Source organism: Festucalex cinctus, chromosome 13, assembly GCF_051991245.1.
Source record: "Festucalex cinctus isolate MCC-2025b chromosome 13, RoL_Fcin_1.0, whole genome shotgun sequence".
In the NCBI taxonomy this organism is placed as follows: Eukaryota; Metazoa; Chordata; class Actinopteri; order Syngnathiformes; family Syngnathidae; genus Festucalex; species Festucalex cinctus.
In genome coordinates, this window is record NC_135423.1 from 25,765,643 (window position 1) to 25,785,685 (window position 20,043).

General features: G+C 42.1%; 1 protein-coding gene across 1 annotated transcript in view; it reads right to left on the minus strand.

Annotated features, from left to right (window-relative positions):
- sorl1 (sortilin-related receptor, L(DLR class) A repeats containing) overlaps positions 1-20,043 on the minus strand; it is a 172,698-nt gene that overhangs the window by 147,174 nt on the left and 5,481 nt on the right. Inside the window, exon 2 of the mRNA XM_077540257.1 lies at positions 7,150-7,266. Within this exon, the coding sequence (XP_077396383.1) occupies positions 7,150-7,266 (117 nt within the window). The remainder of the gene's footprint in view (positions 1-7,149; positions 7,267-20,043) is intronic.

Genomic DNA, 20,043 nt, shown 5'->3' on the forward strand with positions numbered 1-20,043 from the left:
AGAAATATTAAAGATGTCATTTATATAACAAAATGTTTGGACAGAAATTGTAAAAATGGAAATAAACCTAAGAATATAAATGCAAAATATATTGAATAAATGATAAAATAGATTGACTAAATGATAAATACACAAAATAATTATCTCAGATGTGACAAATATGGTCAGTTTAGATTGTTAATGTGTTCCTATTATCATTAAGACTGTTTTTTGTTCTTGTGATTGATTTATGAACAGCTAAAAAAGAAACCAAACCAAAGCTAACTTCATTAGCGCTGCTGTACTGACATCACTGGCAAGAGCGAAGGCTCTTCAATCTATTTTTTTTCACTCTAAAAGTATCATTTTTTTATATCCATCCATCCATTTTCTTGACCGCTTATTCCTCACAAGGGTCGCGGGGGGTGCTGGCGCCTATCTCAGCTGGCTCTGGGCAGTAGGCGGGGGACACCCTGGACCGGTGGCCAGCCAATCGCAGGGCACACAGAGACAAACAACCATCCACACTCACACGCAACCCTAGGGACAATTTGGAGCTCCCAATTAATTTAGGGTTTTTTTATATTTAATTTATTTATTTAATTTTATTTAATTTAGTTATTTAATATAACAATTGTAAACAGACAATTTGGACAATCCTGTAGCGTGACGTCATCTGCGGGCGACCCCGATACAATCTGGCAACCCGATCACATCTTACACCGACACCGGTTTTATGTCATTCTGTGTGGGGGGTGTGCGCTCTTAATGTGCGCTAAAGCGTGCTTAGCACATGACATGTAGCTTAGCCTAGCAGAGTACAAGTCACCCGGATGTTTACCGCCCAACTTGGACTCTCCGACGGCTGGATGTGCCAGTTTTATCCGGCTTTCGGTTGGAAACATCTTTGGCCTGTCCTCCATGGCTGTACTGCTTTTGAAGTGCTTCTTTGTTGTAAGGCGCATTCATTGATTCATTCATTCACACATATGTTATTCAACACAATTTCCGTTATTCTTATTATTCCATTTTATTCCTCGGTGCGCTACTACTTCCACATTTTTCATCCGATTCACTCCGTTCCAATTTCAAACTATTCGCAGTATTCGTGCCAAGGGCGCTGCCATTTTTCTTATTCCTACGATTCACGCCTTACCCACAATTCCCGATTTCGTACCCGATTTTTTTCCCCCTATTATTCTTAATGGGAGATTCAAAATTTCACATATACTTCCACATTTTTCATCCAATTCACTTCATTCCAGCTTCAATATATTCCAGCAATTCATCCCATGAGCTCTTCCAGCTTTTCAATTCCATAATTCACACCTTCCCCACAATTCCCGATTTTGTCGCCGATTATTCCCACATTCTACATTTTCCATTTACTTCCACATTTTTCATCTGATTCACTTCATTCCAACTTCAATATATTCCAGTAATTCACGCCATAAGCTATTCCAGCTTTTCAGTTCCAAAATTCACACTTCCCCACAATTCCCGATTTCGTAGCCGATTATTCTCACATTCTTCATTTTCCATTTACTTCCACATTATTCATCCGATTTACTTCATTCAATATATTCCAGTATCACTCAACATAATTCAATATTATTCCTAATCATTCCACAGGTTTTTATTTAGCCTTACAGCCTTCACACGCCCTTGCTCCAGAATGGCATTTTCTAGTTCATTGTGTATTTTACGCACGTGATGAGTCATGATGATTACGTGACTGTCCAAAATTCCCGATGCAGTACTTAACGCAAAAATATTCATAAAAAGTGCTATAAAATCATAATTGCTCAACATAAATTGACTCTTTTTTTTTTTTCCAGGGAAGAGATGAAAATAACCATTTCACAGAATAGCCGGTTAGTTTTTCATAAGTCTTGTGTTGCTTTTAGTTAGAAAGCTAGTTTTAAAATTGGACTCTGACCTGAATTTTAACAAACATATTAAATCAGTTAACATCAGCAGCTTTGTATTGTCTAAATAACGTCAAACTCGAAGGAATTTGGTCTAAAACTGACAATAAAAGAGACTAACCCCATACATTTGTCTCTAGCAGGGTGGAGTATTTAATGGCCTGCCCACTGAGCTCTCTAATTGCGCTATAAGACAGCTGCAGCTTATCTACAATGCTGCTTGAGTCCTGACTAGACGCAGGAAATACGACCATATTGACCTTGATAGTAGTCAGTATGCAGTAGGGGTGTCAAAAAAAAATCGATTCGGCGATATATCATGATACTACATCGCGCGATTCTCGAATCGATTCAATTAATTATTTTTTTTATTTTTATTTTTAATTTTAATTTTTTTTTTTTTTTTTTAAGAGCTCAGAATTGTTCATTCGGTAGTCTTACCGATTCAACGTCTTATCATCATTGCCTTTTCTTTTTTTGTGTGTGTGTGTGTGAATCCATTTTTAAACTTCCATTTTTAATGGAAAAATATTCAACAAAACGTCTGACTTCGGGTTAGGATTCACACCTTGAGCATGGAAGAATGTTATATGAACGTAACATTAAGCCTTAATATTTTATTTTAATGCTGTTCAAACATGAAACAGATTACAACCTCTATAAGACTGAAATTTCAGATAAATAAATAATACATTTTCATATAAATCTTACACTCTACAAGCTTACTGATTAGTATTTTCTAAATTTGAATGAAAAAAAATCGCAACAATCGACTTATAAATTCGTATCGGGATTAATCGGTATCCAATCGAATCGTGACCTGTGAATCGTGATACGAATCGAATCGTCAGGTACTAGGCAATTCACACCCCTAGCAGATTTGTATCTCGCCGGTGACTCCTTAAAATTAATCCGCAGCAGGACTCAAACCATGACCCACCAGTTTCGAGAGCCTAATCATTGCAGATGGGCAGCTGCTGCACCAATCCTGGCATTTGGAGGCTTTACTGAATATGATATATATGCTACATATTTGTGAGGAAAATATTAGAGATAGACCGATATGCTTTTTTCAGGGCCGATACCGATTCCGATTATCGGTAGTCAAGGAGGCAGATAACCAATATTTGAAGCCGATATTCATTTGCAGTAAAAGTTAAAATGTTGGCACCAAATTTTTGAATAATGCAAACCCTAACCGTTCTTTACAATGGATTCTCACACTGCACTTTTCATTTTACATCCTTCTATCTGCAATAAGACGTTGGTGGCGGGGGGAGTTAAATGTGGGGGCCAATGTGACATTACCTTTTATAGCATTTGGGATACTTGTAGTTTTATTCTATAAATGTTATATTTTTATATTTTGAAGTAATAGGAGGAACCCTGTCATTCAAAATGTGCATCAGCTGTGGCATTACTTATTACTACAGCAAAAATAAATAAAAAAATTCCATGAGAAAAACTATTCATCCCTGAACACCATACAGTTCTTGTAGACCTTATTATAATTATTGTTATTGTTACCATATAGACAGTTTTGATAAGCTGAGGATCTTAAATCGAGAACAGCAATATCATGCTACTCCTCTCTACAAGAGAACTGTCAAAAGACACTTCATCATGTAGTTTACTGCCACTTAGGATGCCCCAATCAACGCAGAAAAAGGTAGAGTAAAATAACTTGGTTATAATAATAGTAAGAATAACTTGGTTAAACAGACATTGTTGCGGTGGACCGCTGCCACTTTCTGCTGTTTAATATGTTTTACACTTATAGACACGTGTGTGTATATGGGCACACTATTCTCTCACTACTGTACTGTACTGTATCACTTAATGGCACAGATGTACTTGTCTAAATAATAACTGGGCTGCAACATTGCTAATTCACATTAACAAGCACTATCTTAGCTGTCCACAATGAATAGTTACTAACACACGAGAAAGTTATACAACACACCAAACATGAGCTCATTATTCAAAGTATGATGCACGTAACGAAATGACATCACTGAACATTAATTGCAGCCGTGTACGGCCGTAGATGTTACTTATTAGTGGCATCCATTGAGAGGATAATGTCCCAAATGACGGCAGACATGACGTGAAAAGAGAGACAAAACGAGCAAATAAGCACACTATACTTTAGTGCACTTCTCTACTAATGCCAAACATACGGAAGAGAACACGTTCGTGTAGTTAAACGGTGTTTGAGACACTTAATTTGTTACGGAGCGGACTTTAACGAGGTGCACAACGAGCTGTCAATCAAATCGACGTCGAAGCTTAAAGCACACAATGGCAAACCAGTGCGACAAATAAACACAATATAAAGTAACTAAACGCTATTTAGTGTCACTGTGGCATCTCACTGCATAATAACCGCTATAGAACAAGTAGTGGACGTGACCCAGAATGCAATGTGTGCGTCACGAGAGGTAAATATAATGACGTTACTCTACTCTTAACATGGAACTAGACAATATAATAATGACAACTGTTAATATTTGGAACCTTTCTAACAAACATTATTTACTTAATTAAGTGAAAATGTGTGTGATTCCCTCCCCGAGTAGTTCAAGTAGCGAATTAGCTACTGGGTGTTAGCCTACATGCTAAGCTGAACACACCACTGTTAGCTAGCGGGGATTCAATGCAAGGCAATGCAGCTCCATTCATATAGTGCATTTAATACACAACATAATTCAATGTGTTTAGCTTATCATGGTGAAACGATCGGCGGAGTCTCTTCTCTTTTAACTTACCTTAGAAGCATGTGTCTCTCGCGTTGTGTCCGTGGGTGCGTGTGTGACCGGCTACTGTGATACAGGCATACACTACTGATTGGTTCTGGCTCTTGCATGGCTAACCAATCAAATGCTGCTATGGGCGTTACATTGCTGGAGTGGGACTCCATAACAGACAGAGACGCTCTGGGCTGCATTCGAAGCGAAAAGACGGAGTTTTAAATGGATCGCTCATATCGGCCGTCAGATTAATAAAACAGACCGATACCGATATGTACCAATATGTCAAATATCGGCCCCGATTATCGGTCTATCTCTAGAAAATATCCTCATGATTAAACCCTTACAACACCTGCCCAAGTGTCAATCAATTTCTCATAGCTGCAAGTGAACAGCGAGCTCAGCAAATTATCAACTCAGGAATGGCACAAGAAAACATGCATGCGCTTCAATTATTGCTCGAGGTTGAGGGCAGAGTGTCATATTTTTCAGTTGGGGTGTGCCTTGGCATTAAAATCTGGCTCAATAATCACATCTGAAACATGACAAACTGGTTTGAAAAAAAGCTGACGTTTATGATGCTCTGATGAATCGATTGACAGAGATGCCAAGTCAAGTTCGACTAGAATGGTAAATAAGTCTTGACTAGTGATAGATCAATATGTGTTTTTCAAGGCCGATACCGATACAGATTATTAGTAGGGCTGGGAATCTTTGACTCTCACGATTCGATTCGATTCCGATTACGATTTTTGGGTCTATGATTCGATTCAGAATCAATTTTAGATTCTCGATTCAAACGATTTTAGATTCAAAATTATTTGATTGACAAATTATTTCTGCTTAAATTTACAGATATGCACAACGTTGTCATGATCTACTCCAGTCTGCTTTGCAAGACAAAATGACAAATAGAGACATTCAAGTGTCTTTTTTTGTTGTTGTTGTTGTTTAAACATTTATTAACTCTTTTACTGCCACACATTATCAAGAAACAACCCCAAATGCCAGCGGATTTCGAGCATTTGAACTCATTTTTCGAAGCCAACAGAATATTGTGTTCTTTTGCTACATATACAACATGGGTACCACATGAAAGATCGCATTCCATTCTTTCATTAGAAAAAAAAATATGTTTCTACCTTATTCTGTTCTTTAGTAATCACCATTTGAAAATAGGTCATTTGAGTGACATTGAGCGAAAATTGAAAAGAAAAGAAACATTTTCTCCACAACAGTGACTTTGATGCGAATATTTTTTGTTTAGTGACGCTCCGTCAAATTAGGTTTAATGTTACATAGGCTTTGATTATTCACGTCAGCCTTGAAAACGTTCTATTTCATCAAATTGCGTCATGTTTCATTGTAATTCGCAGCTCTAGTTAGGGCCCGAGCAGCTACCGCTGATATCTGCTGGCCATAGTTCGTGGGTGTTTTTGATTTCACAACTCATTGACCCGGCTGTGCTGCACTTGGATGTTGCACTCACCACTGATATATTCACAAAAAAAAGTAGTTGACGTCACTTAACGTTTATGGCGGCATACATCGTGATTACTAAACGTTATTAAACGTTTGTGGCGGCATAAATCATGATTATTAAACGTTATTAAACGTTTTTGGCGACCAAAGAGTTAATTTTGTATTGTAAGTGCCTTTTTCCACAAAAACTGCATGTGGGCTACAACTGCCTTTTCCCCTTCTTCTTCATTTCTAATTTAAATAAAATAGATTTTTGGATATTAAATATCGATTTGATTCAATTAATAGGTGAGAATCTTGATTCTTTTATCAATCGATTTTTTGGCAAACCCCTAATTATTAGCAGTCAAGGAGGCCAAAAAACAATATTTCTAGTCCAATATTAATTTGCAGTACAAAAAAAAAATATATATATATATATATACATATATTTAAATATATATATATATATATTAACAGATTTGTTTAAAATATAACAAAAATGCAGGGAGCTTCCAGTGTCATTAGCATGTGTTGGGCTAAATTTAAAAAATATAATTAAAATTAAAAAGCAAGTAAATAGATCCCTAAAAATTTCTTCTGTAGATATTTTTTTATAACATTTCAACATAGTTCCTTGATTTATTTTCTTTTTTTTCATTAAAAAGTGTAGGGAGTTCCTATTTTTATAATGAAAATATCCCTGCATCTCACTGAGTGATAAATTTATGTGACTGTAGCTAATTTGGGGGTTTTGTTAGGGTTCGTAAAATGTTTCAAAAGATCTTCGCAGTGAAAAATTGTCTGAATATGTTCCAAATGTGTTTACGACAAGTAAAAACTGTCTGTGAACATCTTACAATTCCTGATGAAAACCCCCAAATCTCTACGTTCCCAATGGCCGATGCCGATATTTGTCAAAATGCCAAATATTGGCACCGATTATACCGATAATCGGCTCGGTCGATAATCGGTCTATCCCTAGTCTTGACTGCAATTTTCACAGGTCACGTCAAGCTTGTCAAACTTACCGAGCTGTTTCTGGGTCCAACGGCGCCAGCACTGTCTCGGGCCAAAGCCACGATGACATTGCTCTTTTCTCCAGCCCAATGGACAACCATCTGGTTATGAGAGTCATTCAGGCTGACCTGCAGAGTGGTGAGACCATGATGAGCATCAGTGAAGTTGGATTTAAAAGTCTTCCTTTTTAGTACACACCTTCAACATTCTGATTCATTGCATTGTGAACGTATGTTTGACTAACAGTCAGATGAATTTGTTGGGGTGCTATGCAACAAGATTAACATTCAACTCGTACCGTATTTTCCGCACTATAAGGCGCAGCTAAGAGCCTTCAATTTTTTCAAAAGCTGACCATGCGCCTTATAATCCGGTGCGCCTTATATATGGATCAATATTGAGCCGCAACAGGTCTCGCTGTCAAGACGCTATCGGTGACCCTGCACGATCGGTAACGCAGAAGATCCCGCCATCTTGGATCGCTAGCTAGAGAAAATAATAAAACAGCTGTTTATTCATTTTGGGAGTGAATGGAGTTGTCAGAAAGCTGGGTTGTAATCTATTAATTAAGTTTGACTGACCTATCTGACTGTTTTGTTGACATTCCCTTTAGCGCAGCACCATCTAATAGGGATGTAACTATATGGGAAAAATCGTGATATTGTGATATTAAAACTGCCACAATATTGTCGTCGTCATGTTCACAATATTTAATAAAAGAAACAAATCTGTTAAAAAAAAAGTCAGGTTGATTTCCATTGTGCAGTTCTAGCACCCTCTAGTGGCTAGTTTATTAGCGCAATTTAATTTTCATTAGGGATGTTTTGGCCTTTTATGTTTAAAATCTATGCTAATTATCAGATGAAGGAGAATCTAATTTGCTTGTGAAGCGATCAATGTGTGCTTGCATTAGCAAGTAAGTGCCTCAATATTGTTATTAGAGAATTACGTGGTTTATATGCATTGCTGTTATGTACAAAAGCACAAATATTGTGCTTTTTTTTAGTATGAGCTCTTTTTTTTTTTTTCAATATTGTGAATATCGCCAACGCCCCCCGTGATAATATCGTATCGTGATGTTTGGATATCGTTACATCCCTACCATCTAATGGATGCATACCGTAACCCCAGCCTCTACTGTAGCGCCTTATATATGAAAAAAGTTTTCAAATATGTCATTCATTGAAGGTGCGCTTATAGTGCGGAAAATACGGTAATCATTTTTAGATTTTCTTTTAATGTATCTTTTTTTCTGCCTGGATTGTGTAAAATCTGCTTGAAACTGAATAAAATGAGATAGGTCAAAGTAAAAAAAAATTGTCACACGAAAAGAGAACTGAATCAGAAAAATACTGGATTACAAAAAAATGGAAGCAGCAGTAAAATGTTCACTCTCAATGAATGTAACGTGCTGTTTAAAATGCAGTGCAATCTAAGTGTTGTTGCCAAAGCAAAAAGGTAAAATGAGGACATGAATTGTGTAATTTGGGTGTGACCCGACCTTGGGGGAAAAAAAAAAAACTACAACAATAAGCCTGTATGTGATATGCCAACAAAAGGCAGAGAGCCATATCTCCAAAACCAGTTCAACAACTATGGTTACATGAGGAAAAATAATATTTGAAATGCTGTTTGGAGTCATTGTATACTGCACACTCAAATAAAATAAAAGCTATCATTGTAAAGCAAATTAGACTTAATTTGTTCGCCTGTGTTCCTCTGAATCTTACTTTATGAATTTCAAATAATGAAATGGTATGACCACATAATTCATCTTCTGTATTCCTCAACTAAACAAAAGTGTGCCACTTGTTTTACAAGAAAGTGGTTTTCCCCACAAATGAAATTATTCATAAAAATAAATACTGTATAATCAGTAGGGGTGGGAGAAAAAAATCGATATCGCAATATATTGTTGCGTTCTCTGTTGCAATAAATTATCGATACACTGACAGTAGATATCGATGTATTGTGTCCAGTTGTGCAGTGTTATGTTATAAATGTTCATGCACTTTAATTTGTCTCACTTTACAATGTTTACAGTTAAAAGACTCAGAGGCAGTGAGGCACTATGCAGAACTTTGTACATTGTACAAAGTTTTGGCATTGAATAAATGCATAATTAGACATTTTCCTTTCTATGGGCATTTGTAGGCTTTTTCAGTCACATATTGTGATATATTGCTAAAAAAAAAATTTTGACAATATATAAAAAATCATAGATATTGTGTATCGTGATATTATCGATATCGTGAGCCAATTATCGTCACAGTATCGAATCGTGGTTTACCCTTATCGTCCCACCCCTAATAATCAGTGTTAGATTCAGTTTTTCATGTTATCTAAAAAAATAAAAAATAAATAAACTGGAAAAAAAAATATTTAGGCCAGCTTCTAGGAAGGTGACGCTAAGTAAAATGTGTAGCATATACACTCATCAACCAGGAGTTGTCACAAGGCTGCTAACGTGTTTATGTTGGTTACTAGCATAGACAGACAGCAAACAAAAGCTAAGGACGGAATTTGATCCCAAAGCAAACAGGTATGTGGATGGCCAATGGAAGAATATACTCAGCATTGAGATTGGCTAACGACTGGTTTAGGGTGTACCCTAGGGTGTACCTAGCACCCAAAGACAGCTGGGATATGCTCCAGCACACCTGTGACCCTAGTCAGGATAAGCGGTTCAGATAATGGCTGGGTGGATTTAAGAAATTTCGTTCAATGACAAGATTAGCTTTTCCATTGATTGCGATGCCGAACCGCTCCACACCTGGGCACACCCATAGCTCAAAACAAGGCGTGGCATCCGCTGTTCAAATGGATAACAAACATATGAAGCTGCACTGTCTTATTGTTCAGTGGGCCGGGCCAAATGTGAAGGTGGGCCGGTCCGCAGGCCGTAGTTTGGGGACCCCTCTCCTAAAAGAACTTACGTAATTATAGTTTCTATATTTTAACTGGTCTTAATCAGAGCTGTCAAAATTCGACAAGTAATCGATTATCAAATTAATCGCCAACTATTCTAATAATTGAGTCATTGTTTGGCGCGTATTTTATTAATTTCAAATTGCTCAAATCCTCTGATTTCAGCTTATCAACAGTAAGTTGTTGATTGATTTCTGTAGTCCTTCATAAAAGAAGTCCGATTATCTTCTGTTTACTCAAAATAAGACATTTGCAAACAACTGTTTTTACTTGGGAAAACAATGACCAAACTGATAAAATAGTACAACATCAATAGCCCCTTTTTTTTTAAATCACTATACGAATACAAAGTATGAAATAACCACCAATCACTGGTTACCAAACAGTAATCAGTGAAAAAATGATTTTATAATACGCTTCAATGTAAAATTAAAATTAATCCAATTAGTCTATTAATCAATTGAATAATCAATAGATTAATCGATTCTAAAAATATTCAAAAGTGACAACTCCAACTTAAAGTTTTTGCCAACATAAATAAATAAATATTGATAGTTTGATAGTTTACATGTTCAAAGGGAGTAGGAATAAGTTGAAAACTTATCTAGTCCTACCCCTTATTGAATGTAAAATTAAAGGTATAGTTGATTAATCAATGGAATAATTCTAAAATTATTCATATTTATATATATAATTATTATTATAAATATATAATATAAACTATATACAATTCTTATTATAAATATATAATATAAACTCTGTTTGGTCAAAAAGGAACTTACCTAATTAGAGTGTTTCCATTATTTTTAATTGGTCTTAATATTTTTAAATGCTTAAACTAGTGCTGTCAAGTGATTAAAACATTTAATCTTGTCACGCCGCCACCGGTGTGACGGCCATGCTTTTGTTTTGTTATCCATGTTTCCTGTTTTACTTTGAAAAGCCTAACTCTCATCTCACCCCAGGTCACTTGCCCTTCCTGCCGCTCCATAATTACCGGTCCCCGCCCTTGATTATCACCACCTGCCACCAATCACCTACAGCAATAAAAGCCACCTGCATTCTCCCCTCAGGGCCGAAGTGTCACACACAGTTAGTGCATGGAAGCGTCCCACAGTCCTCGAGTCCTTGTTCCTGTTGCCTTGTTGTTTTGCCTTGCTTTTGTGCCTTGTCTTGTTTTTGTGCCTTTTCCTCCAGTGGAGCGCCTTTTGTTACCCCTTTTGCCTTGTGCCTGTTTTTTCCTCCCTAGTGGAGCGCTTTTTTGTTCTCCACCTTTTTGCTTCCCTGTTAGGAAATAAACCTGTTGCCTTTGTGGCCTACCTTATCCTGCGTCTGGGTCCTACCTCTTCACGTCGTGACAGTACACTTCGGCCAGCATGGACCCAGCAGGCATGGTCGAGGCCGCACTGCAGAGCCAGGAGGCCCGGCTCAACAACCAGGACCGGATCCAACAGACCATGCTGTCCCGGATGGAGGAATTGACCAGCCAGGTCCACGAGCTGGTAGGCCTTTCACGGCGTCGAGCGCCAGCTCCCACTGGACAGATTCCTCACCCTGAGTTCTCTGTACCGACCACGCCATTCACCGGGGTAGGATTGAGACTGGCCTCCCCAGAACGATACTCCGGTGAACCCGGACGCTGTCAGACTTTCCTCACAGAATGTGACATTCATTTTGAACAGTTACCACAGGCATTTCCCACAGCCCGATCCCGAGTGGCCTTCATGTTGTCTCACCTGACGGGACGGGCCAAAACCTGGGCGACCGCGGAATGGGCCAGGGGTTCCTCGGTCTGCCAAAGCGTACAGGACTTTCGAATCGCTTTGCGCCAAGTCTTTGATCCAGAAAACAATGACCGAGAGAAGGCACGAGCACTGAGCCGACTTCAGCAAGGCAACGAATCTGTCAGCGACTATGCAGTTCGCTTTCGAACGTTGGCAACGAGCAGTGGCTGGAACGCCATCGCACTTCACGACCATTTTCTGAAAGGACTCTCACCCGCCATTCAAGAGCTTCTGGTTCCCGTAGATCTCCCCGCGGACTTGGACGCCTTGATTTCCCTCACCATCCGCACCGATCATCGTCGCCGGGAACTGGCTAAGATCGGCGGACTCCGAAGGAGGGAGGAACCCACCCCCTGGTCACGACCACCGGGGCCCGGAAGGCCGCAACCCATCCGCCAAAACTACCGCAGACATCATGATCCACCACATATTCCGGTTTTATGGATTCCCGCTACACATCGTCTCCGACCGTGGACCACAGTTCATCTCCCGTTTCTGGACGCAATTCTGCAAAGCCCTAGGAGCCAAGGCCAACCTGACGTCAGGGTACCACCCGGAGGCCAATGGACAGGCGGAGAGATTAAACCAGCAACTCGAAACGGGCCTCCGATGCCTCGTCTCCCAGAACCCGACTACCTGGAGCACTTACCTGGTTTGGGTTGAGCTCGCACATAACTCTTTACCCACTTCTGCCACAGGTCTCACCCCGTTCAAGTGTGTCCATGGCTACGATCCCCCATTCTTCGCCGAACTGGAAGAGGAGGCAACGGTCCCCTCGGTCAAAGCCATGATCCGTCGGTGCCACAAGGTCTGGTCGGCGGCCCGGACGGCACTTCAACGCCAGGGAGACCGGGTAAAGAGGGCCGCCGACCGGAAGAGGAGACCGGCTCCAGAATACCGCCCAGGCCAGCGAGTTTGGCTGTCTGCCAAACACCTCAGGCTCAAGGTACCATGTCCAAAGTTGGCCCCGCGGTTTGTGGGGCCTTTTCCCGTAACCAAGTCCATAGGGCCTGCCGCCGTTCGACTCCGTCTGCCACGATCCCTCAGAGTCCATCCTACATTCCACGTCAGCCAAGTCAAGCCTGTCCACGAAAGCCCACTGGTGCCCTCCGAACCCAACCCGCCCCCCCCAGAGATGATTGAAGGCGGCCCCGTTTACAAGGTCAGAAAACTTTTAGATGTTCGTAATCGGGGCCGCGGGAGGCAATACCTTGTCGACTGGGAGGGGTACGGCCCGGAGGAAAGACAATGGGTCCCCTCCCGATTCATCGTTGATCCCTCCCTCATTGACGACTTTTACGCTGAGCACCCTGACATTCCTGGGCCGTCAAGAGCCGGCCGTTGAGGGGGGGTACTGTCACGCCGCCACCGGTGTGACGGCCATGCTTTTGTTTTGTTATCCATGTTTCCTGTTTTACTTTGAAAAGCCTAACTCTCATCTCACCCCAGGTCACTTGCCCTTCCTGCCGCTCCATAATTACCGGTCCCCGCCCTTGATTATCACCACCTGCCACCAATCACCTACAGCAATAAAAGCCACCTGCATTCTCCCCTCAGGGCCGAAGTGTCACACACAGTTAGTGCATGGAAGCGTCCCACAGTCCTCGAGTCCTTGTTCCTGTTGCCTTGTTGTTTTGCCTTGCTTTTGTGCCTTGTCTTGTTTTTGTGCCTTTTCCTCCAGTGGAGCGCCTTTTGTTACCCCTTTTGCCTTGTGCCTGTTTTTTCCTCCCTAGTGGAGCGCTTTTTTGTTCTCCACCTTTTTGCTTCCCTGTTAGGAAATAAACCTGTTGCCTTTGTGGCCTACCTTATCCTGCGTCTGGGTCCTACCTCTTCACGTCGTGACAAATCTAACTAATCACATGTCAACTGTGTGATTAATTATGATTAATCTCATTTCCCTCAGGCTGAATAAAGTTGCTCTTCAGGAAAAAAAAAATTAGGACAATACTACAATTGATTTAATATTTGTTTTAAGATCAAATGTATGACATTTGAATGAATTAATACTTAACAATATAGTTTTTAAATTTTATTTAACAACTCAGATCGTATAAAATAAATAAAATAAATAAAGTGTGCCGTTACTCCGAGGTAATTATGGTTGCTTACCGATGTCCAGTGGTCTCCTGTCAGTGCAACAAACGTGGGATTGGCTAGTTGCTCCACCTTCGTTGCCTTTTCATTTTCAAAAAGTTCATGAATTTTTGTGACAATAGTTGCCCGTGAAGGTGTTCTGTATGTATCTCGATAAGATTTTCAAGTCCCTCGTCTTCGACTATATTAATGGCTCTACAGTCTCTGGCAACCCATGTAGCGATAGCAGTAGTCAACCTACTTGTTGTCTTTTTGTTGACAAGCCCGAGTCCGCACTCTGCCAGTGTAGCTTGACGACTGCGGCTTGTTACCGTGGTGTTGTTGTTGTTAGCGTCATCGCTAACACTAGCGAAGATATGCTTTTTCCGAAGGTGGTACTTTAGGCAAGTTGTGCTTCGATGGAACGGCAGTTCATCACAGCAGTATGTGCACACAACTTTGGTTTTATCCAGATTTCCATTAGGCAGCTTTTTAAAACGGAATTTGCCATGAAGCAGTCCTGGGTCATTATCCTCACTCATCGTGACTGACTGCATTTTGTCCTGCATTGCCCCGCGGAGAAAGTAAATATCCGCGTGTGGTGACTACAGGGGGCAATTGTGGCCAAACTTAATGTGAGCGGTAAATTGCGTTATTTTTAATAACTGCGTTAAAGCTACTATATGGAGGATTTCCCCCCAAAATATCTTAACAATAGCCTTTTCATTTGACCATTTATGACTGAAACATATTCTAATAAGTAGATCAACATCTTAGTTGTTCACAATGGGTACTCCTACAAGCCTCTGGCCAATATTATTTAGGAAGCGTCCGGTCCGAATCCTTCGAATTTCCCGCCCTCTGTCTGCGGGATGTGACGCCATGCACGTTCTCGTCAGTTGTTTCCTGTGGTCGCGAAAACGGAACTAGTACAGATTTTCGCTTCAATAGACACCCGCTGTTATGCTTCCTTCTCACCAAATCCGAAAAGGTGAACTGGAACGCTTCATTCGCGAGCGTTTCACCGCGTAGTGTTTTTGGAACGGTTGCCGCTCATTCGCGCTTTCGTGCTCACCGGAGCGGAGGAGGCGTGTCCCTTGGTGAACAAGGAAGTGGAGCACTTTAGCGAGTCAACCAAAAGTGAGCACCGCCAACTACTTCACTTCTTTCCTGGGACTAAACAGCCGTAGCACTATTTCCTCCTTTTTTGAGGTACGTGATAGCACTTTCGCTTTTTTTTAGTGGCAATCGGGCGGCCGGCATTTGAGCTAAAAATAGCTTTGGTGTTAATAATATGCGCTGCTGCTAACTCGGTACAGTTCAAAAGCAAGTAAACAGACTAACCAGCACTTTCTTGATCATCATTCTGTCCCGGCTGGCCGTGTTGTTGCGCTCGGGGTGACAATAGAGAGGACGCTGTGTGTGACGTGGCCCGTACTCGAAGCCGATTGGCTACTGCGAGGCGAAGCGCGAAAAAAGTTCAATTTTTTGAACTTCCACGAATATGCGAATGTGCGGATTTTCGTCGCGAATGTGCGGATTTTCGTTGCTGCGTACCGCGTCCCAACGCGCGAAACGCGTCCTCCGCGCCGCCTCACGCACTTTCGTTCCGTTGCGCGCGAACTCCATTGATTACAATGCAAATGCGCCACCGAATCGCCGTCCCTCGCTTTTGGTGAGAAAGCAGCATTACGGTTGTAGAGGACTCTTAAAAAGGCTGCTTAAAAAAAAAAAAAAAATGAAAACAATGTCAAGTGCCACGAAAAAACTAAATCTAAACTTGATAGTGACCGACGCCGGGCAAGAACGAGAGTGAACATTGGTTTGACATTTCAGTGGCGGATAGAGTTGAGATCGGACTTGGATTAGAAAAGTGATTCACAGCTGGCTTTCTTTCTACTCCAAAAGGTAAGAAGCGAGTATCTTGACATTTAGAAAAAAATGTGTTGTTTTCAAATAGCAGTAACCTCAAGATCGATCACTTCTCGGTCGTAACTATTGGGGTGAAAGTGAGGTGGACGGTCACATTTAGCGTGAAAGGGGCGGCAAAGTTGAATGTAATAGAACAGAATGACTTTATGAAGAACAGACGTTCCATTCCGGGGCGTTTCAATCAGGCTAAATGTTGCCTTATTTTCCTCCGTGAAAACAGCCTATTGTAGCTACATTATGCTAACGGAATGTGAACGGTACAACTGAATGGCGATAACATTCACGGCCGTATCACACTAAGTAGTGAATGGGTCTATATGTTTTTCACAATCGTCAATTTTCATAAATGACAGCCCACCTTTCGGCTAATGCACAATGACGCTAGCCTGGGGGCGACATACACTAATAATGACTAGAATCAGGTTGACGTCCGTCGAGCGGGGTGACTGCAATATGTAACTGCATATTAACATCGGAATGAGGTCCAATTAATTGACGTAATTTGCACATCGTTTTGGAGTACAGCACAGGACTGGACTTCGACCGACTAAAGCAATATGATCTGCACGTCCCGTGGACATCAATTGTTTAGTGGGGATCGAGAGTCTCATTCTGTGAAGTGGCCAGCTTTGTATAACATTATAAAACTTCTTACCTCTGAAAACATAGTTTAATTGGATATGAAGAGCCCAGTCTTCAGTATTGAGGTCGTGCACGTACGAGTGCGCGCAGCGTGTACGAGCGTGCAGTTTGTTTTCGGCCACAGGTGGCAGGAGCGATTTGAAATTTTAAATCTTCCATATAGCTGCTTTAATATTTCCAGATTAATCACTGTCGTTAACGCGTTATTGTTGACAGGCCTAGCTTAAACATTTTCTTATTTTGTACCAAAAAATAAATAATTGTTTGAATAATCGTGATTTCACTATTGCCAAAATAATCGTGATTATTTTTTATTCCATAATTGAGCAGCCCTACATTGAGGCATTATTTAAAATGGTCAGTATACTGTAAATCTTATTGGCCTGAAACATTGCAATCCGCCAAATGCAAATTTTGCAACTCTTTCTTTTATATTGATATCATCTGTTTTTTCCAAACACTCATGACAGGAACTGACATGATACATTTTGAATTTATTTTACTTAGCGGCTAGCGCTCATCAAATACAATGAACAGTAGGTCGCAACATGTTATAAATATGGACGACCACCTGTACAGTGCAGCACATTTGCAACGGATTAACAATTAACACATGAATACCAACACCAGCACAGTTAAACAAACTACAGAAAATCCTGTTAACCCAATCTTTTCCAGCAAGCCATCATCTTATTATCATTCAAGCGGATGAATCCTCTCTGTGTAAACATAAGCTCATCTAAAGCACTTGTTTCATTGAGTCTAGAACACAACATGCAATTACTATAAGATGGTTCAAGTCTGCTTATTAAACTTGATATCTTCACACATCTGATTTTGGATGTGGGTTTTGTTGCACATCTAAAAGTCTAAATTCCATCCGTTATACTTTACAAACTTTTAGTAAATTAGCATCACACTACTGCTGTGAAAAAGTGGGCTCTGCGTCTGGCACTACCAAGGAGCAGGACATGGTAACAATATAACAGGCATTTACACATTTAGCCTGCACTCCCCTACTACCCTCCCTTCTCTTCAGCTCAAAGCTCTCCATTATTCAACAAGAGTGAAAGGAAGGGGGAGCAGCATGGCCAGGAGCCCAACAGCAGCACAGTCAGCATCAAGCAATGACATCATCTCTGTAGGACTGGCAGGCAACACATCCTTGCTCTGCTGGCTTGTCGGTCACCAGGTGCAAATATCAGGATTTCCCCCTCACGCCCATTCTTGCTATAAATACACATTCTCGGTTATGGTTGAATGAGAATTGTGTTTCTTGTGCCATTTATTCTGTACTATGCACAAGAAAGCATGCTTTCATGGACCGTGCCTTCTGCACTGTGGCACACTCATGGGTCAGAATCACGGGAACGCTTTGAGAAAATCAAAATCCATGAGGATTGAGCGGAATCGACAAGGTGGCAGCCAAGGGCGGAGACCTTGGCGGACCAATACCCAGCTACAGAAGCTGGCTCTTGAGACATGGAATGTCACCTCTCTGGCGGGGAAGGAGCCCGAGCTGGTTTGTGAAGTCAAGAGATCCCGACTAGATATAGTCAGACTCATCTCCACACACAGCTTGGGCTGTGGTACCAGTCCTCTCGAGAGGGGTTGGACTCTATTCCACTCTGGAGTTGCCCACGGTGAGATGCGCAGAGCAGGTGTGGGCTCTGCGCCAGTACGTTGGGGTTTATCCCAGTAAACGAGAGGGTAGCCTCCCTCCGCCTTCGGGTGGGGGGATGGGTCCTGACTGTTGTTTGTGCATATGCACCAAACAACAGCTCAGAGTACCCACCCTTTTTGGAGTCCTTCGCTCCCCCCGGTGACTCCCTCATTCTGCTGGGGGACTTCAACGCTCACGTGTGCAAAGACAGTGAGACCTGGAGGGGGGCGTGATTGGAAGAAACGGCCCCCCCGATCAGAACCCAAGCGGTGTTTTGTTATTGGACTTCTGTGCTCGTCATGGACTGTCCATAACAAACACCATGTTCAAACATAAGGATGTCCATTTGTGCACTTGGAACCAGTATACCCTAGGCCGCAGTTCGATGATCGACTTTGTAGTCGTGTTATCGGATTTGCGGCCGCATGTTTTGGACACTCGGCTGAAGAGAGGGGCGGAGCTGTCAACTGATCACCACCTGGTGGTGTGTTGGCGCCGATGGTGGGGGAAGATGCCGGTCCAACCTGGCAGACCCAAACGTATTGTGAGGGTTTGCTGGGAACGTCTGGTGGAATCCCCTGTCAGAAAGAGTTTCAACGCCCACCTCTGGCAGAACTTCTCCCTTGTACCGGGTGAGGCGGGGGACATTGAGTCCGAATGGGCCATGTTCCGCGCCTCCATTGTTGAGGCGGCCGATCGGCGCTGCGGCCGTAAGGTGGTTGGTGCCTGTCGCGGCGGCAATCCTCGAACCCGCTGGTGGACACCAGTGGTAATGGATGCCGTCTGCTGAAGAAGGAGTCCTATCGGGCCTTTATGGCCTGCGGGACTCCGGAGGCAGCTGACAGTTACCAGCTGGCCAAGCAGAACGCAGCTTCGGCAGTCGCTGAGGCAAAAACTCAGACATGGGAGGAGTTTGGTGAGGCCATGGAAAATGACTTCCGGACGGCTTCGAGGAAATTCTGGTTCACCATCCAGCGTCTCAGGAGAGGAAAGCAGTGCACCATTAACACTGTGTATAGTGGAGATGGGGTGCTGCTGACCTCAACTTAAGATGTTGTGAGTCAGTGGGGGGAATACTTTGAAGACCTCCTCAATTCCATAGACACGTCTTCCTTTGAGGAAGCAGAGTCTGGGGACTCTGAGGTGGGCTCTCCCATCACTGGGGTCGAAGTCACTGAGGTGGTTGGAAAACTCCTTGGTGGCAGGGCCCCGGTGGTGGATGAGATCCGCCTGGAGTTCCTAAAGGCTCTGGATGTTGTGGGGTTGTTGTGGCTGACACGCCTCTACAACATCGCGTGGACTTCGGGGACAGTGCCTCTGGATTGGCAGACCGGGGTGGTGGTCCCCCTATTTAAGAAGGGAGACCGGAGGGTGTGTTCCAACTATAGAGGGATCACACTCTTCACCCTTTTGTGTGTGCGAGTTCTGATGTGAAGACGTTATCCTTCCAGTCAAGAATCGGGCAAATTTTGCTGTGCCACCGCACGTTTTTGATTGGTGAGCTCTCATTCCGGGTTGGCTGCTTCCTCAAGTCACTGTGAATGACTGCATATGACATGTACTGGAGCGCGCATGCAGGAATAACGCAGAAGAGAGTTGAGGCTGTATGTATGCGAATGTGGAGATTAAATGAGAATGTGAAGAAAAAGAGAGAAAATAAAACACCAGACTGCAGTGTGACCTCCTGTCTCCTTGCAGTTCATTTCGTCAACCCTGTTTGTAGTAAGTTACCCGTTTGCACATGGAGGCACAAGCGAATTCCACATCGGTGGAGGAAGCAGGAAAAAGAACTAAAAATTGACTTGTTCGCCGAGCAGGCAGATCCACAACGCTTATCCCTAGGGGAGTTTGTCATCATTCTGGGAGGATTAACGAAGGAACTC